Source organism: Ictidomys tridecemlineatus, chromosome 13 (assembly GCF_052094955.1).
Source record: "Ictidomys tridecemlineatus isolate mIctTri1 chromosome 13, mIctTri1.hap1, whole genome shotgun sequence".
Taxonomy (NCBI): Eukaryota; Metazoa; Chordata; class Mammalia; order Rodentia; family Sciuridae; genus Ictidomys; species Ictidomys tridecemlineatus.
In genome coordinates this window covers 19891709-19911670 of record NC_135489.1, presented here as the reverse complement: position 1 = coordinate 19911670, position 19962 = coordinate 19891709, and the positions used below count along the sequence as shown (strand labels likewise).

Here is a 19962-nt window from a genome sequence, read left to right as displayed (position 1 = left end):
AATAAGGTTAATATTAATATAGATCACTTGAAAAAGTGACATCTTCCAAGACTCTGATATACAATTATTATTTTCCCTTTGTAATTATCAAACATTTGAGAGAGATACTTTAAGGATATGCAGATATTCTGCTTTCAGCTTAAGTTTTCAACCAGTGTTGTTAGCACCCATCAGGGAATTTTGCCAGCAGCAATTGTTACTGTGATTTTCTAATTATAATTTTATTTCTTTCATTAAAAATAGATATATTTTTTGTATATATCAGATAATTACATGACTATCAATAATTCTTTTTCTCTTCCCCACACCTTCCATTTTAGAAATTAAAGTGGCCATGGATTTCAATGATACTGAATGGTTTGGAAAAGATGAAGGAGTTAAATGATAAAGGGTATCCCACCACAGCTTTGTAGTGATAAAAAGAACCCTGAGATTACAGTGAGAAAAGCTGAGATTTAGGTATAATTCACTTTTGGATTAACATAAAGAGATATTTTTGCTCTAATTTTCTGATTTGTAGTGTAAGGATAATACTATCAATCCTTCAGTATAATAAGTGAGGTTGTAGTACTTTGAATTATTAGGAGTTATTCATTTTATGAATTTAAGGTGTTCTTATGCCATATTAAAATAGATGTATTATTAAAATATCAAGTCAGCTTGTGGAGCAAGGCTGGTATTTATTGGACATCTACTATTGTACAGACTTTGCATTAAGAGTTACAAATACTAATGAATTCATTCTTCTCAAACCAGTATTATTGTACCATTGTATAAATGAAGAATTTGAGGCACAGGAAGGTTAAACAACTTGCCCCAGCTCATTTAGCAGGTAAGTAGTGGAATCAAGATTTGAACCATGGTGGTCTGGCTCTTAGCCACTTCACTATAAACCTGTGCAGCTTGGTAGCTATTGGCAGAACTCATATCTATCTAATCCCCACTGGTGTGACCACACCAACCAACCATTTCTGTTCTGATTCATCAGTGCCTGTTCTCCATAGGTTGTTAAATATTTAGGGTGTAAGCTTGGCCACTGGTAACTAAAAATGTTTGTATTTCCTAATTATGCTTAACTTGACAGCATAAATAAACCTCAAGAAATATTTGATGGTGGTGTACAGTGAAGTGAAAATAGAAGTCTTGGACATGTATTTAGCAATTGTTCTTTCCAGTTACGAGATATTAGTGCATGCCTATCTTTGGCCACAGTATAAAGAAGTATGATTCTTGTTTAGAAGTGATTCTTAGAGCCGGGTGCAGTGGCTCACACCTGTAATCCCAGTGACTTGGGAGGCTGAGTCAGGAGAATCACAAATTCAAAGCCAGCCTCGGCAACTTGCAGAGGTGTAAGCAACTCAGAACCTGTCTCTAAATAAAAAATAAAAAAGGGCTAGGATGTGCCCCTGTGGTCACTACAGAGGGAAAGGGGGATGGTGTAGCCTCTGGTATGCCCTTTTTAGGGTGATGAGGCTGGGTGTGAACCAGCAAAAAGGACCACAAACATCCTCTAATGTGTGCTCCATCCCACTGGCTGATCATTTATGGAATTAGGGACTTAAGAGCCAAGTGGAATGGAGGTATTATTTCTAGAAGACAATTATAAATAAAATTGGTCACAGAGAAGCTGCCAGGATTATTAGATTTACCTGGCCTTTCCCTGCAGTCTCTGTTGTACCTGAAACTTTGCCCCATATCCAATCTCTGTGGGCATGGGGGAACCCCAAAGAAAGTAGATACCCCATAATATCCCTAGGGCAGCCTGGGCTTAGCTGTGTGTGTTGTGCAGGTAAAAGTATGAAGTAGGCTTTCCAGATAACTGCAAAGGCACAGTGGACCTGAACTGAGGGGCCCCCTGAACACTTGGAATGATCAATTTTTCATGGCTACGTGAAGCAACTTTGAGAGGTGTAACCACATCCAGGAAGATGACGACATTGCCAACAGAGATAGACCACCACAGAAAGCCAAGAATGAGAACCGGTTATGGATTCTGTACTAATGGGATATGAGCCCCTCTCTGGATCTTGGAGAATGAGAAACTGGATAAGGATTAAACACAGAGAGCCTATGCTCCCAGGGCATGCTTGTCAGGGGGTGGACTATGCACCCCTCTTCTCGTCTGTCCTTGTCCATGCTGTGTGTGGATGGACTACTCTGTACAAATGGCTTTGGAGTAAATGAAGAAAGCAGAAACCATTGTCAAATCTACAGTCTAGTTGGGGAGCCTGGAATTTTCCACGTAAAACATGTATACAGTGGCAGATTAAGTTCAATGTTAGAAAATCAGGAAATATTATTCATGTGGTTAAAAAAAATAAAAAAGGGATGTAGTCCAGGGGTTAATGCCCCTGGGTTTCATCCCTAGATGCCAAAAAAAAAAAAAGAGTGATTATTAGATTTGTGTCTAGGTATTATACAAAGAAATCTAAATGGAGTCACCAGTTTTTTACTCTTTCTGTATGTCTGAAACTTGCTTGACTTCTGTTTGTATAATCTGGTTTAGTTAAAAATTCTCTTTTCTTCCCAGTCTTTTATGCATTTCTGGTTTAACAGGGCCAAATCCATTTCTGGGTAATGTGAACGGCTGACATACCCACTATTGGAGTGAGGGGTCTCTGAACTACACCATGGAATGACATTCATTTACCCTAATGTCATTTTTATAATATTCCTGCATTCCCGATCCTGCTTGAATTCACCTTGAACTATTTACATGTGTAACAAAGGCATGAAGTCCTCCTGCTGCAAATAGAAGTTGTAGGGAAAACTCTGGCTGACAGTGGGAGAGCTGGCCTTTTGTTTTGGTTCTGCCAGTGACTTATTCTGCTACTTTGGGAAAAATACTGAGCTTCTTGGGGCTTTCTTATCTGTGAAGATCAAAAGGGAACTTATCCAGCTGCAGTGTTTGATTTAGTCCATCTGGGAGTTTTAATGTAGTTTGGTTGATGATTAGCTGGTCCTGTCGATTAAATAAACGCTAAGTATAATCTCCAAATAATACTGGTGGTGTTGTCACATTTCCAGGAAAGAGTACAAGGGCTGGGGCTGTAACTCAGTGGTAGAACGCTTGCCCAGCACACATGAGGCACTGGGTTCGACCCTCAGTACCACATATAAATAAATAAAATAGAGGTATTGTGTCCATTTACAACTGAAAATATTTTAAAAACATAGTAAAACAAAAAATATTGTTTAAAATTTGCTTTGAAGATTGCTATAGTACTGTTGTCTGATAAAACAAACAAAAGAGGTCACACTATGTTTCAGTGACTTTAAAAGACCATTCATTTTGAAACCCATCTCATTTTCAGATGTCAAAATTGGGAAATTGTGCTTCTTAAATTTAGTAGGAAGCCCTCAGATTACTTCTCCATCACTTAAGTGTAGATTTACCTGAAGCCTTGTTGGAGCTTGATGTTATTATCATACATGTATGATACCTGTGTATGTGTCATCAGTGGGCAAAGGATTGAGAAGTATTTTATTGGTCTCTTGTTTGGCAATTCTTTCTAGGGTTTTTTTTTTTCTAACCAATTATAGTTTGAGAGATTGTTTCCTTATTTCATTTCCTTAACTGTCAGCTATATATATGTAGTCTCATATGTGGGAATGCTCATTCTTCTCCTAGGAATTTCCTAGTTTGGTAAAGCTTTCCTCTCCTCCCTTCATCCCTTTTTTTTTTCCAGTGAACTTCTTTATACTTTTTGCTAATGGACAACCCAGCATTTGAAGTGCATGAAGAAGGATCAAAGAATGATTTGTCTATGGGGAAGATCAATACCATCTCCAGAATGGTAAGATGGAGATTTATATCCTGAGGTTAGGTTCCCCCCAGACCTTTATGCAGAGCTCAGGAAAGAGCTTTACACAGGTTTTCTAAGAGACCCTCTTGAAGATGAAACATCTGCTGTGAATATTTCCTGCTCTACCTTCTCTCTCATAAACTCGACTCACATATTCTCTAGCTCTTTAATGGCACAACTCTCTCTGAATTGTTGTTCACAGTACCAATAAATGCTTTTGACTTAATGGTCAAAAGGCCAGCTAAAAGTCTGCCTCTTACTTGGGACTTTCTAGAGGCAATGTTTTTAATCCATGCTGATCAGTGAGCTTCAGACAAATTAAATGAGGAATTTTTTTTGTTCAGCTGGTTTTCATAGTTCTTCTTCATAATGTTTCCTTTCTCTATCAATTTGAAGAGGCAGAATAACAGTTCATCCTCTCTTCTATGTAAAGGGATCCAGACAAACTACAGGTTGAATATAGTAGTCATAAAATATATAGAGAGGGCTGGAGTTGACATTTAAAAATGGAAAGAATAATGGATAAATATTGTTTGGGAAGCTTTTGTTTAAATGTGTGTGTGTGTATATGTGTGTGTGTGTGTGTGTGTGTGTGTGTGTGTGTGTGTTTATACATACACATGCCTGAATACATGTGTGTTTGTATGTGCATTTATATGTGTGTTGTATTAGGTCACAATGGGAAATGTATTAATTACATTGTAAAGTATTTGAGCAATATTGATAAGGGTCAGTAATCAAGGAAAAAAATATTAATGTCTAGTAAAGTTACACTCTTTGAAATGTATAAAGTTATATGCTATCCTTTTGTTTTTAACCTAAAGGTAAGCTTGGAGCCATATGTAAAAAACAAAACAACAACTTTCCTTTGAGAGTATTGGACCATAAGAATTGACTCAAAGTTTAATGATTGCCAAATGATATGAAGTAGTAGCACTATGATTTAGTGGAAATAGCACAGACTCAGAAGGACTTCTTCCTAGATCTACAGTTGCAGTAACAGTGTAGCTTTTCACAAGTCATTGCTCTCTTCTGAGCCTCACTGGAAAAATGGGACATACAGATTAACCTAAAATCTTTAGGGTTCTTTCCACTGCCAAATTTTTGTTTTTGGCTTCTCCCAGGATCCTGATCCAGAACTCAGGAAATATTCTTTTCTTAGGGAGGTAGTGCCTACTATTCTGATCATTTTATGATTCAATACCAAATAGATAAAACATACAATTTAAGTATTATTTAAAAAATATATTCTTTTACTACACTTGTCAGTCAAATTTAGTTGAAGTTTGTGGAAAGAAAAATTTAAGAAATAGAGAAAGGAGGCAATCTTTCTTCTTAATGTGTCTTGGGTATAGAATAATGGCTTCATCATTTCTCCTAGGAAAAGAAGAAGCAGTGGTCATTGTTGAGCATTTTCCTGGTGTGTCTTTTGGCCTGCGTCGTCACCACAGCTATAGGAGTACTGATTCTCTCCTTGGTTTATATTAACAACTCCCAGTCTCATTTAAATGTTCAGTTTGCGGCTGGAGTCTGGCCTCTGCGAACCACAGTGGATCCTAAAGTGCAAAAGGCAGTTGATCCAAAATTTCAGTTTCTTAATCACTTACCAAAATCTAAGGTATGAATTGGGTAATTAATAATTTTTAAATTTTTCTAATGGTGGTTTCAAAATGACCTTTTCATGTTACTAAGCTGTGTTCTGTCCTGAAGTGCGAGTATGATAAAGGGAGGTGAGGAATAGAGAAGAAGGGAAAGTTAGTTGATGTCAGCTTCAGGCAGAAATTTTCTTTAGTACATAATTCTGTGTTTGTCTGGAAGGGAGAATTGCAGGTGCACAAATGGAAACCTCTCTGTTCTCTTGCTAGTATAGATGTCTTTGGCAGAGCTTAGATGATAGCTCTGCATATATCACTATTGTCAGTCATTCCTGGACTCTTGCAGAACTATTTCTTATCTTCTTTTTTTTTTCATTTTCTTTCTTTCTTCCCCACATGTTTATTGGTGCATTGTAATTGTACATACTGATAGGGTTTGTTCCTACGTATTCCTATGTGTACACAATATATAACAATATAACTTGGCTAATCATTATCTTCCTTTATGAGACTCCAAAATTCACATCACTTCCATGGCTTTTTCTGTCTTACCTCTTTCTTACTCTGTAGATCAAGTGGCCTCACGTTTCTCAGGGGATGGCCTCCATACTGATGGTTGCTTGTATTTGATTTTTTTAGGTGTTTGAGTACTCTGGTGGTGCAATCCAGTGGGCCCGGTACAGGAACAATGTCAAAGACTATCTCAATGATGAAGAAGAGGCCTTTGGAACTAGCTTGAACAGTCAGAAATCACATATGACTCTGGGGACCTTGAGAATAAAAAGCAAGGGGCTCCGGGCCCCTCACTGGCACTTCAATGCTAATGAACATGGCTATCTGGTACAGGTATAACTGTTCGCCTGCACTCTGCTCTTAAGCATATATGTTATATGTCTTCTGGGTATTATTTTGTCACAAAGCCTACTTAACTAAGTGACAGACAACCATCCAGGGTTTCAATTAGATTTAGTTAGATTACTTAGCAGTCCCTTTAAGTATCAGCCTGTTTATTGTAATTATTTTTTGGCATCAATTTCTTCAGTATGAAATCCTTTTCACACACTGTTTTTTTTTATAATAAGATCACTCTTTAGTCCTGTGAATGAAAGCTAAAAGTGGTAGCTATGATCTAATGAGCAAAGAAACATAAGCTCTCTTCCATGGAGAAAACCAGCAACTGGAATGACTAACTAGTTTTCTGGTGTTGAGTTTTGAGTCTCCAAGATCAGGGCATCCGGATGCTTTTTTGTGGTTTAGACCTTTCAGAATATTTTCAAGTCAAATGAAGTAAGAGGAGATGGCTGGAGTTGAAATGAGTGTACTTACTTGAATTTTCAAAGAATTCATTAATTTCAAGAAGTATTTATAGGTCTCATCTGTATTCTAGATACTGGGAAAGCAGTGGTGAATAAGTCCTCCTCCCAGAACTTTGGTCACACTCTGATGATCTAGTTCTTGGATGTACAGTCAATTTTATGGTGTATTTTTTTGTTGTTAATTAAAACCTCTTTTGCATTTGGATGATTCATTCAGTTTTAGAATTTACAACAAGAAAAGAGATTGGAGTTTCATCTATATGAGACCAAACCCTTCTTATTTTCCATGAAAGACTAAGAAAGATTAGGTGACTTTTCTAAAGATGTACTGTAGTTGTTGGCTATAAGATATTCTGTGGTTATTGACATGCTTTCTGACTTCCTGTCTTTTTCCACATATAAAAATATGTAAAGGAGGATGATCTCCAAAAGACTAATTTTTCATAGCCCTCACTGAGCAGTGGCAGAGCGGTTGTTGAAAGACAAGGCTGCTAAGTGGACTTGTTAGAAGGGGATCTACACAACAAACTCTATGCTAGGGACATTGGTCTGGAGCATACTTCAGAGATAACAGCCCTAGAATCTTAACTCAGCCTGGGGAGGTTCTTTTGGAAGTCCAGAGAGTGTTTATAATGTGAGCTTCTAAATGTGAACTGTTTGGAGTGAAACATCCTCTAGATCCCAGGAAACCTGTAAGATCACCAACTGTCACAATCAAAGCAGGGAACCATCAAATAGGATGAGGAGTCCCTCTATGACTCATCATGAGATATTTGTGCTTCTGGGGGTCTACCTGTGACTAGCAGGCAGCCCTGAGGGAATAGGGAGGATGAGGTGGCTGGTACGCCTGGTATGCAGGTAGGTTCCCATTAGCACCCTACTCTCTCTGCTCTGCATCTGGAATAGTTGGTGCCCTGCTAGGGATAAATGGAGATTTCTGATGTTCCTTCTCTGTGTATGAATGAAAAAAGAGCTCTTTGAGGTTCATTTTTCCCCTCTATCTTTAATACCCAAGTGAATTCAAGCTACCCATGATGATCTTCAGACATATTGTCTGTGCAGACAGAACAAAGACTTCTTTTTCATATATATTTTAAATATTTTTTTGTATACATTCCACTCTGTAATTATGAGTCTGTGATAAAACATAAATAATGGTATCTTCAGTGCCTGCCTCAAAGTGTAATAAAGAAGAAGTAGAGAATGAGAGAAAGCATAGAATTTTATATCAGCAGAATCAAAGTGTGGTGCAGTGTGGATAAAAATGTGTCTACTTGGGAGCAGACTACTTAGGCCCAAATGCCATCTTTGCCCTTGACAAACCAAGTAACTCTGGGGAAATTTTATGTTCTTACCAAACTAATTTTTTAAATTAGTTTTAAATCTGTAAAATGTGATAATGGTAGTTTTAGTGTTCATAGGGTAGATATAAGGAATAATTGAGTTGAATTAAGTAAAATGCTTGGATAACTGACACTAAAGTGTAGATGGCTTATTATTAAAGTTGTGTGTAAACTTTTTCTATCTGCAAAGCACACTCACATCTGTATGCATACATACACACAAGCATACTTACAAATGGGTATTTGCGCAGTCATCGATGAACATGCACATATCCTAAACATGTGGTTTGAGTCTTTTCAGATTCTGTAGCATGGAAGCTCCATGAAGAGAGTATTGCCCCCATGGCGGGGGATAGATACACATAAAGTATAGGTTCACATAATGGCTCATAAGCAGTATTTGTATCCAGAATACTGATCTAGAGTCTATCTGTCATGTTAAAATTCTGTATGGTGTTAGGGAAAAAAGTTTAAAAACATACCTTGGAAAGAAGGTAATAAAAAAAGAAAGGTTGAGAAACATTGCTCTAAAGCAAAGTGGGATGTGCTTTTCTTTTTATGTTTCAGGGAACAGCATGGATTGGGGTGGTTGATGATGGTGGTGAGATAGTTACTACATACAATGTCACAGCTGGCCAAGTGATCTTCTTCCCCCAAAACACACTACACTGGATAAAGAATGTGGGCAATGAAGACTGCTTCTTCTTACTCTTTTTTTCTACACATGATGAACTTCAGACTCTGGATGTTGATGATGTATTTTTTTCTACACCTGAAGACATTGCTTCAAGGTCACTTAAGGTATGCACCATTTCTAAAAACACATCTCACCATGAAGGTGAGGCAGGCACAAAGGGATTATGAGTGTTTTGTGTTTGTAGGGCAGCAGTTGGTACAGATCCAGAAGATTGGCTAATAGGTATGCTAAATATTGAATTATTGACTCAAAGGGATCTTGTGTCCCTACTGAAGAAAGAAACTTGTTGAAATTGAGTTTCTTTTTATTTTCTTTTATAAAGGTCTTCCATAGGAAACTTTAATGTATTGGCAGAAAGCATATAATGTAATCACTGAAAAATTACTGTAATTTATATTCCTAAGGAACCATAAGTTCACTCATTCTTTCTGTATGGAGAAGTTTTCTACAGATAATGGAAACATATTTTCTTAGTCTCATGAAGAGGATCCCATACTTTTCCTAAATAATCACTACTTAATACTATTTTAAAATGCATTTTTAAAAATGTATATTTTTAGTTGTAGGTGGACACAATACCTTTTATTTTATTTCTTTATTTTTATGTGGTGCTGAGGATCGAACCCAGCACCTTGCACATGCTAGGCGAGTGCTCTACTGCTGAGCCACAACACCAGACCTTTAAAATGCATTTTTAACTGATGTATTTATAAACATAAAATTGTATATATTAATGAGGTACAATATATTTTGATACATGGATACAGGATGTAATGTTGAAATCAGGGTAAACATATATCTATATCTATAATCTATATCTATCTATATATCTCAAACATCATTTATTTATGGTAAAAACCTTAAAAATCCCTCCTAGTTTTAAAAAAATATACATTATTATTTTTTATATTTATATAATTTTTCTTTATTTTTTACATTACATTATTTTTATCTGTTGTCATCTTACTGAGCAATAGCATAGCAGAACTTCTTGGTTCTATCTAATTGTAAAATTAGTACCAAGAATCACTACTTTTTGATCTCTCCATATAGTTATATTATCATTGAAGGGACAAATGATATTGCTGCTTACAGAGAGTCAGTGTTAGATGCCGAAAGTATAAATGTGCAGAACTGATAGTGGCTTCTGGTAGGCAGTTGGAGGGCATTCTGTATTAAGTTTAGAAATCTGCATGGGAAGTTTTTGAGATTACCTTATTGTGGACACTAGTAGTCTAGTGCAATAGGGATAAGTAAGAGAAATGATTCATTAGGGAGAATAACAGTAAGTATAGAAGCCAATGTATAATTTTGCAAGAGTTTGTACTGACCATAAAGAAACCAATCATTTAAAATTAAGATACATTGCAAATCTATGGATTTTTCATAAAGATCACAAGTATAAGTCTTATTGAGATCAGCTCTTCTGCCTGGGCTACTGAAAACCATGCTGCTGATGTTATCCTGCCTTTGGCTACTTACCCATCTATTTGTAGAATGTTTCAGAAATATCTTATTTGCTGTCCTATGTCTTTCAGCCTGAAGGTGGAATTGATTTCATTAGAAAATTCCAAAAGCAAAAAGAAGATCAGGCGGTCAATCTTCCTTCCAACTTGGCAGAACTGGTTATGAATGCTAGTTATGTACAGTCTCCTGACAGCCTTGTGTGGAGATACTTTTATGACCTTAAAGGTACAACATGCTGTTTTATGAAACCATTTTAATTAAGCATTTGTATATAAAATCATATATGTTTGGATTGAACCAATGTGCATGTGTGTGCATGTATATTTGTATGTGTATGTTTTATGGTGGGCCATAACCAAGAGAAAAAGGAAAAACCACATTTCTCAACAGAGTAGGTAATTTGAGAAATAGTCCTGCAGGCACAGTAGAATGTGATAGAGGATTTCAAAGTGTGAGGGGTGAGTGTTGGGGCTGGGGGAGGCTGCAAGAAAGAAGGCTAAGTAAGAGAGAGGATGGATCCGATCATGCAGGGCTTAGAAACCATTCTAAGAGTATGTACAGGATCTTAATGGAAAAAAGGAGCTATTGAGGAGTTTAAAAGGAGAGAGGAATACAGTCCTTTTTGCTCTTTGAAATGAAGAACACTCTGGCTGAATTGTAGAAAATGGATTGAAAGGGGCCAGACAGGAGGTAGGGTGATTAGTCAAGGGCCTGTAACAGTCCCTCAGGTAGGGAGGATGGTGGCCTGTCTGTACTTGGCAGTGGTGACAGGGACAGAAAGGTTGCAAAGCAAAATACTTAAAGAATCAGGGCAAACAGGCCTTGATGGTTGACTGGCGTGAGAGGTGGGACCTAGGAAATGGTGTGCAGGATGACTCCCAAGTTTTCTAGCCAGTCCCCTGAGTTGAACACTTTCCTAAAGAGGACACTCTAGGCTAGAAATTTTGAGAGCACTTAGAGCGAAGGATAGACTCTGACTGGGTCAGGTTAATATTGTGGGGGCCCCATGCTCCACTGTCAGCGATTTCTACTACGTAAGTTTTCTGTGACAAGAAGAGCTGCACGCTTGGTTGGGTTTCCATTGGAGTATCATTGTTATTGTTCAATTTTATTTTTATAATAAATTAAAACTTTTTTGTGGTGCCAGGGATTGAACCCAGTGGATTGTTCGTAACTCTACCATTAAGTTATACCCTCAGCCCCCTTATTTTTTTAAACTTCATCTCACTCAGGTTCAAAAGAATATCAGTTTCCAGGAGGAGTAATACAAATGGCACAACACTGGAGGAATGGAAGTGAACTCAGCAACAATGAGAAAATTTTCAGTGAATTCCTTAATCAGGTATTTGGGAATTTTTTTATTTTTAGTTTTTTTGTACCACGGATTTAACTCAGCACTTGACCACATCCCCATCTCTATTTTGTATTTTATTTAGAGACAGGTCTCACTGAGTTGTTTAACACCTCACTTTTGCTGAGGCTGGCTTTAAACTCCAGATCTTCCTGCCTTGGCCTCCCCAGCTGCTGGGATTACAGGGGTGCATCACTGCGCCTGTCTGAGAAAAATATTTTGATAAGCATTCAAATGGATGAACTATGAGATTTAGATTGGATTCAGACTTCTTTTGGACACAAGGAAAAGGAAAATTCTGTTGAACATTGGTTGCTTTGATCAATGTAAATTGTGATTGAAGCTTCAGTGTGAATATAGGGAGCATAACTTCTCTGGCATGAATAGTTAGACTAATGAAAAGATTGGATACTTTCGAGAGTTCTCTTCATTAGTTTGAAATGCTCAATTGACTGTATCACATAGTTGTGTCATTACTTTGTGTGGGTTCCGATTATAATTCTGCCACTTCTTAGTTGTGTGACTTTAGGTAAATTTCTCAACCAACGTAGATTTTAATTCTATCACCTTTGAAATAGTATAAAACTACCCACTTTATAAGATTGTCATGAGGAATAACTGACATAGTAAGTGTAAGGACATAAGTTGGAGCTGCATAAGTATTAGCTACTATCAAGATTGTTTGAATTGTTAAGTTATTGAGTAAGATGTGGGCTAAATAACTAGATTTCTTTTTCTTTTCCTTTTTGAAGCATCAAAATACCCTCGCTTTGAGTACACTCAGAATTTATAACAATGGATTACGACAACCACATTTTCATTTTAATGCGAACGAAATGGGATATGTGTTAAGTGGATGTGGAAAGGTAATTTCTCTGAAAACATTTTTTGGATGTTCTTTTATGCAGAAAGAAGCAAATTTGAGATATTTCTTTGTTTTGGTTCAGTCATTAGTAACATAAAAAGGACTCAGTTCCAATTGCTTTCGGGGCACAGTTTCTTCAGAGGGTATCATGCAGATAGTCTCCAAGTTTGATGAGTCAGAAAGATTCAAGATGTGCATGAGGCCAAGAATGTTTCAGAGAACACTTGCTTAGTTTTTCAGAGTTTTGCATCCTTAGGTAATACAAAGTGGAAGTTGCTGCTGCCCTTGGGAGAATGTTTGCCTCTGAGTATAATGTGAGAGTGGGTAGCTGGGAAGGTGCAGAGCATCAGTGTGGTGACCATATATCCCAGCTTACCCAGGGTACTCCTGATGTATACTTGTTGTCTAGGTAAAATTAATGACACCCACTTTAACTCTTCAGAGAGCCTGATTTGGATGATCAGTTCCATGGGTACCATAAGAAAAGCTAAACTGGGTAGTGTGCTAATATAGTGATTTGATTGTAGTTTTTCAAGACTCTCTAGGGAACTTTCTTCCTCTTATATGTACTGGGAGTGAAGGGAAGAGAGAGAGAGTGTGCGAAAGGACTTTCTTCTGCATGAAGGGAAATGGTAGCGAAGTAGAATTTCTTCCTTTCATTCTTTGTTTTAAGCAACTTTAATATATCATCTATAAATTAAGAAAGCATATTAAAGTCACAAAGTAAGTAAATAATGGTGGAGTGAATGACTGAAAATTCACTCATTTTGTTATTCATAACAAAAGTTTTATTCTACATATTTAGATATGAAAGTTTAATAAATTGGAAAAGGGATTTTTAATCTTCCACAGATTGTATTTCAAAGATCAGACTTTATTTTTATTGTGTTTGTGTGTTTGCATTGATTCCTTAATTATTAAGGAAGATTGTTAGGATACCACCCTCCCAGGAAACTGGTGGGAATAAAAGCACAAGGGTAGTGAAACATGGAACTGTAAATCCTCTGCCTAGAGTATATAGGACATAATTTGTAATCCTTATTTAGAATGTTGTGGTTGATGCTTTTTTTGTTTTGTTTTGCATGATGTTCTGCATGTCGAACTCACTAATGTACTTGGGAGAACATTTATCTAAATAAACATTTGGGGGGCTACATCTCTGAAACAGGAATTTTTTTCTTGTGAACGATATTTTCTACCTCTGCTCTTTACCCTCATGAAGAAATCCCTGCATAACCATATGCTTCTTCTGTTCTTCACTATTGATACTTATCCTTAGTGCATATTTGATTTTTTGTGCTTAACTTTCTTCTTTCTTTCTTTTTATGTAATTTAACTTCTATAACTTCCTCCCTCTTAGGTGGGCATTATTAATACTGAGAGTACCATAGAGTTTAACATTAACATTGGAGACGTGGTATTTTTCCCCATTGGAACCCAGCATTACATTAAGAACACATGTGATGAAGATTTGCTTTTCATTCTTGCCTTCAGCACTGGAGATCAGGTAAGAATAAGCCAGGTTAAGAAAGCCTGTGATTCAGTGATCTGTAGAAAGTTCTGCTGAGCCATGTGTCCAGACCAAAGGGGGCTCTTAGTAGATGTGTGTAGAATGGATGAATGAGTGAGCTGGATGAAACTGTGTGAAGCGGGGAATCAAATAAGCTTCCATTTGGTTAAAGGGTCCAGTGTATCACTTTCTCTCTTAATCCCCCAAATTCTGAACCAAAGGATCAGTATAGAGATCCACAAAATTAATTACTAATAAAGAAGATATTAGGGAATGTGACTAATGTCTGTGGGCAGGTGGGTTTCCTAGATTGATACCCTGAATTGGATAGGCCTCTCCATGTTGAGGCAGGTCCTTTGTATACCATTTATACCTATGGCATAAAGTAACAGAGCATGCTCTTTTAAGGTTTTCCAGCTCTCAAACACAAAGACAGAGGAGCTGAAGGGAGCTTGGCCATTCCATTCCTCTTACATGTACTGAGAGTGAAGGGAAGAGAGAGTGTGAGGGAGACTGCAGGAGTAGTAAAGTACCATTTCTTCCCATCTTTTTTTTTGTTAAGCAAATTTAATATAGTACGATCTATAAATTAAGAAAACATATTAAAGACAAAGTAAGAAAACATAAATTATATAAAACATAAAGTGAAGAGAAATTATTTGCTGAATTTAATTATTTGCTTTTAAAATTTATCCTATGGAATAATGGGTTCAAGATACAAGGATAAATTAAACTATCTTTAGGACTAGATTACGTTCTGAGACTGGGTAAGAACTATAATGATCTGTGTGGGTACCCCCAGGCAAGTCCAGAACGGACAGACATGGCTCCTGTTTGGGGTTCTTCCTACAAGGAGTCCCAACAAGAGTTCCAGTGACGAGCCCAAATGAGCTATGCAGTGTCATCAATAGGGCCTCAGCTGTAGGATGGGCTAGGACCCACATGGTGATGCTCATTTCCCAGGAAGATACCCACCTTCTTTCAGGGAAACTGAAAAATTCAAGCAGCTCTTTCCCTGGGTCTCAAAACCTTCCTGGGTCCTTATACCTGGGAGGTTTGTAGAGACACATGTTATAAAGAGATGGATCAAAAGTTGGCTGTAGATTTTGATGGGGAAGAAGTGATCCCTATTTCTGATGTGGGTCTTGCTGCTGCTGCCACCCCCTTGGCACTACTCTGTACAGCCATTAAAAGAACAAATCAGAAAGCAAAAGTCAATTTAATCAAATATGAAGAGAACAAGAAGGAAAAACTCAAAATAGCAAGTTAGAGTCTTAAAAGTGGAGAATAATAAAAGAGAATTAAAAATGAGTAGAAGCTGGGTGCCGTGGAGCACGTCTGTAACCTCAGCAACTCAGGAAGCTGGGGCAGGAGGATCACAAGTTCACGGCTACCCTCAGCAACTTAGTGAGGCTCTAACTTAGTGAGACTCTGTCTCAAAATGAAAAGTAAAAAGGGCTGGAGATGTGGCTCTGTGGTTAAGCTCCCCTGGGTTCAATCCTTGGTAACCCCCTGTCCCCCCAAAAATGATACAAGAGTAATTTTTTTTGTGAGTATAAAATATAATGAACTTAAAATGCTATAAAGAGGTAGAAATATAGAAATTTTAAACAAAAAGTCAATATAAGAGTGATTCCTGACAAGAAAGAAAGAAATTAATCAGAATTTTGGGTAGGACAATTTTTTTACTCAATCCTGCCTTTAGGAATGTCTCATGTTCTTGAGGCAGGATAGCCCCTCATTACCCTGTGTGAATGGGTAATGGGACGTGCTTCTAACAGGGATGTATTTTGCATAAGGAGCATGAAGAGAAAGGAAGGAAGAGCGTGGAGAAAGAAAAACAGAGTTACACATTCACTAAGAGGCAGGCACACAGCTACACACAATACTGATGCCCACACAGGGGGAAATATAGATAAATAAAGAGAAACAAGGTACAGAGAGAGTGACACACAGATAGAAGCAACACAGACCCACAAACAGAAGGAAACACCTGTGCATAGAAGGGCAGAGACCTGTAGAGAGACACAGGAGAAGAGACACATACACACCCACATCCAGACAGACTTACACTTTTTTTTTCCCCACTTGGAGGGGGAAAGAAAGACAAATACGGAGGCACCAACATATGTTGAGACAAACACAGACAAAAGTGAGAGACTCATACATGCACAGACACACCCACCCATAGAACCAGGGGGAAAAAGAAACGCACACATACACATGCAGAAATTGAGAAGAGCAGGCCAAGGAAGAGTGTGTGTGTGTGTGTGTGTGTGTGTGTGTGTGTGTGTGGGTGTGTGTGTTGGTGGGGGGCACAATACAGGGAACAGACACAGGGAGTCAGACCCACCCCATTGGACATTAGGCCAGGTAGGAGGAGATAATCAGCCCTGCAGAGAGAAACCAGTCTCAGGGGGAAGAGTGCCAGGATGGCTTTCTTGGCAGTAAGTTTTGCTTCATCACATGCCTCTGGGTATGGAGCTCTGAGAAGTCCTTCCTCACAGGCAATCGGATGAAACTGCTCACTCCTCAAAAAAAACCACTTCTCAGAAGGACAGAGGTTGCTTCTAGAGAAATCCTGAGATGCTTCAGCCCCTCTAGCCATCAGGCATTCCCCCCTCCCCATATTTTTCATTGGTATATTATAGTTATATATAGTATTATATATTGGTATATTATATACTTAATGATGGGATTTGTTGTTACATTTTTATACATGCACACAAGATAACAATATAATTTGGCCAATGTCACCCCCCCCCCCATATTTCCCCTTTCCCTTCTCTCCTCCCATCCCCTGGTCCCTTTCCTGTACTCTATAGATCTCCCTTCAATTTTCATGAGATGCCCCTACCCCCATTTCCTTTTCCCTTTTCCTCACTAGCTTCCACATATGAGAGAAAACATTTGATCCTTGACCTTCTGAGTTTGGCTTCTTTCACTTAACATAATGTTCTTAAGTTCCATCCAATTTCCTGCAAATGACATAATTACTTTTTGTTTGTTTGTTTGTTACCAGGGATTGAACTCAGGGGCACTCGACCACATCCCCAGCCCTATTTTGTATTTTATTTAGAGACAGGGTCTCACTGAGTTGCTTAGCACCTCGCCATTGCTGAGGCTGGCTTTGAACTTGTGATCCTCTTGCCTCAGCCTCCCAAGCTGCTGGGATTACAGGCGTGCGCCACCATACCTGGCTATTATAGTTACATTTTTATTTATGACTGAATAAAACTTCATTGTGTACATATACCATACTTTTTAATCCATTTATCTGTATCATCAGACCTTTTTTGTTTGTTTGATTTTACTTCTCAGTTTTGAAAAGGCCAACTCCCATAAGCAAGGGAAGATTGGCACCCAAGGTACCTATGTACATGACTGGGTAAAGTTAGACAGCTAACTGCCAGGGAGTACTTACATCAGAGATGGAAGATCTCTTTGGGAATCTGAGCATTTCTGTGCTGACACATCTCCTTTTGGTTTATTCTATCAGCTGCAAACCCTTGACATGGATGATTATCTCCAGGCCACTGCAGATCACATCTTGGCTCAGCTTTTCTTCAAGAAGCAAAGTGAATTTAAGAAGATTCCCAAATTCAAGGAGGACCAGGCAATTAACCTGCCTTAGAGTTACTGATGAGTTCAAATCTATTCCTGTGCTTTTGTTGTTGTTAAAGAAGGACCACATGGCTGCTGAGCTGGGGCTCTTTACAAAGTAGAGTGAGATAGCAGGTCAGCCTGCAGACTCATTTAGCTAATAGTGATTATGGGCTAAGGGAACACTTCAGATCAATAGATGTATGGAGGAGACCTGATACATTAACATATTTTTGTATGAATTTTAGTATATGTATGTGTATGTTTATTTCCCTTTTGTTACTTCAAATTTATTATTCCAAATGTAAATCTATTCTTCTTTTGCACATAGGTAAAACTTAATTCCATGCAAATATTTTTGTTATTCATCATTGTGAAAAGAAGTAAGGTCAGCTTATGTATGTATATATTGAGGCACTGAAATCCACATTGTCAATCCTTGTCTATGGAGTTTAGTTTTAAGTCCTATGTTGGAAGTTCCCTTTTTAGAGTGCCAATACTTATACTAGTATTGGGTACTAACTATATTTTAGTTAAAATACTTAATGAATTCAACACCATCTTTGGATTTTATTAGTTACATCATCTGTTTGCATTTAAGGAATAGTCATCTCTATGTTTGAGAAGCATATGGTTCATCTAGTCTATTGGTAATGCTGTCTGTGTATAAGTATTCAAGGACAACTTATTAGCATTCTGAAGCTTGTCAGGGCTGGTTGTCTCGAAGTGGGAGGTCACTGTCTTAAGAAAATAATTTGTTCATATCTAATCTGTATTTTGTTTTTGTTTGTGATTTATTTTAACAGATATTTATACCCTACAGTGTGCTAGGTACCACCATCAGTACTGGGCTAAAGTAGGAATGGCTGGTTCTCAATGCCTTTGGCCACCATCCCCTTTAAGCCAGTCCTCTGACCTCTAGTGAGATTTTTTTAGATGTCTCAGGCTATTTTGAGGCTACAAAGAATTTGTAGTTCTCTTTTCTTTCTATCTGAATAACTAACTAGTCTGTTGACTACAAGTGTAGAATACAGTGAAAACGAGGAATGGTTCACCTTTAGCAGGGGGGAGTGGTCACCTGTATAACAGACTTTAGGAACATCAAGACAGCCTTTACCTGCTCTTAAGTTATTCTTGATTCATCCATCCATCCATCCATCCATCCATCCATCCATCCACCCATCCATCCATCCATCCATCCATCCATCCATCCATTCATCCATCCATCGATCTCACTAAACATTTACAAGCAACTACTATAAGCAAACACTGTGATTAAATATTAGTGATATGAAGTTGACTATGAAATTATCTCTGCACTCAAGGAGTTTACAGCCCATTGAGTAGATGCATAAAAACAATCAGTGTGATATATTATAATAATGCTATGGTAGGTATACACTGTAATAAGTGATGTACATGAACACACAAACTAGATATGCATACGTACACACACACACACACACACACACACACACACACACACACACACACATATATATATATACACTTGCACATCAAACCAGCCATAGGGTGTTAAGGGGGCAATGTCAAGTTTCCTAGATTAGCTCTGAGTGAAGTTTAAGAGTTAGCTGAAACATGAAGAAGATGGGATGTGTGTGTGTCAAGGCTGTTCTAGGTTGAAGGTTGAAGAATTCAGTGGTGCCCGGCAAGGAAGTAGGAGAAAGTTCACTGTGGCTGGAAGAGAGGGGCCCAGTGGCAAGAGACCAGGTCGGACAAAGAGGGAGGGATCAGTTGGTAAAATTCCTTAGAACCCCCTTATTATGAATTTACATTCTTTTCCTTTTCTGGGCGAGCTGGCTATGATCAGAGCTTGGAGCCATGGGAAGTCTGTTGTTTTGAAAACACTTGGAAGTGTCACAACCCAGAAGGAGGATTGAGAAGATGTGGTGAATGCACAGGGAAATGGGTACATGGAGGAGGGTGTCCAAATAGAGGGAAATAGTCATAAAAAGTAGATGACAATGTGCAGATACAGATTTTATCTACCGATTTTGTTTTACTTTGGAATTATTGTATAAACTATAGGCCAGTTCATCATGCATTTCCTGTATCAGAAAGTATTGTATCAGATTACTATGTGGTCATTTAATAAAGGTTTTGTACTTTTTTGCATATTATTTTGTCATTATAATCTTGAATACAATCTGTTCTTATGTTTTTATAAATCTGAGACATTCCTGGATTCTTCCTAGGCATCTTTGAAATATGACTTATCACATAAAGAAAATATGTTATAGTGCTAGAACTTTCTGAGTTTCCTGATGATAACAACTTGAAGTCTGACTTAAAATTCAATACACCATGAATTTAAAAAAGAAATGTCTTAAAAATAACCTACTGAAATCAGTACTATTGGGATATTATTGATAAATTATTTTATGGTGG

The 19962-nt window shown here is 37.8% G+C and overlaps 1 protein-coding gene across 6 annotated transcripts in view; it reads left to right on the top strand.

Moving 5' to 3' along the window:
- The window catches only part of C13H18orf54 (chromosome 13 C18orf54 homolog), a 55742-nt gene extending 36053 nt beyond the window's left edge, over positions 1-19689 (top strand). For 2 of the 6 annotated variants that reach the window (XM_040272961.2, XM_040272975.2), the window contains exons 2-10: positions 3690-3797; positions 5188-5424; positions 6041-6247; positions 8628-8861; positions 10296-10449; positions 11457-11566; positions 12328-12441; positions 13801-13947; positions 17450-19689. In XM_040272961.2, the coding sequence (XP_040128895.1) occupies positions 3714-3797; positions 5188-5424; positions 6041-6247; positions 8628-8861; positions 10296-10449; positions 11457-11566; positions 12328-12441; positions 13801-13947; positions 17450-17584 (1422 nt within the window). In that variant the 5' untranslated portion in view covers positions 3690-3713 and the 3' untranslated portion in view covers positions 17585-19689. Of the gene's footprint in view, positions 1-320; positions 460-756; positions 833-3689; positions 3802-5187; positions 5425-6040; positions 6248-8627; positions 8862-10295; positions 10450-11456; positions 11567-12327; positions 12442-13800; positions 13948-17449 lie in introns of those variants that run through there. The other 4 variants (XM_078030019.1, XM_078030018.1, XM_013357570.4 and 1 more) reach the window with 3 other exon arrangements.
- The last annotated feature ends 273 nt before the right edge of the window (positions 19690-19962 follow it).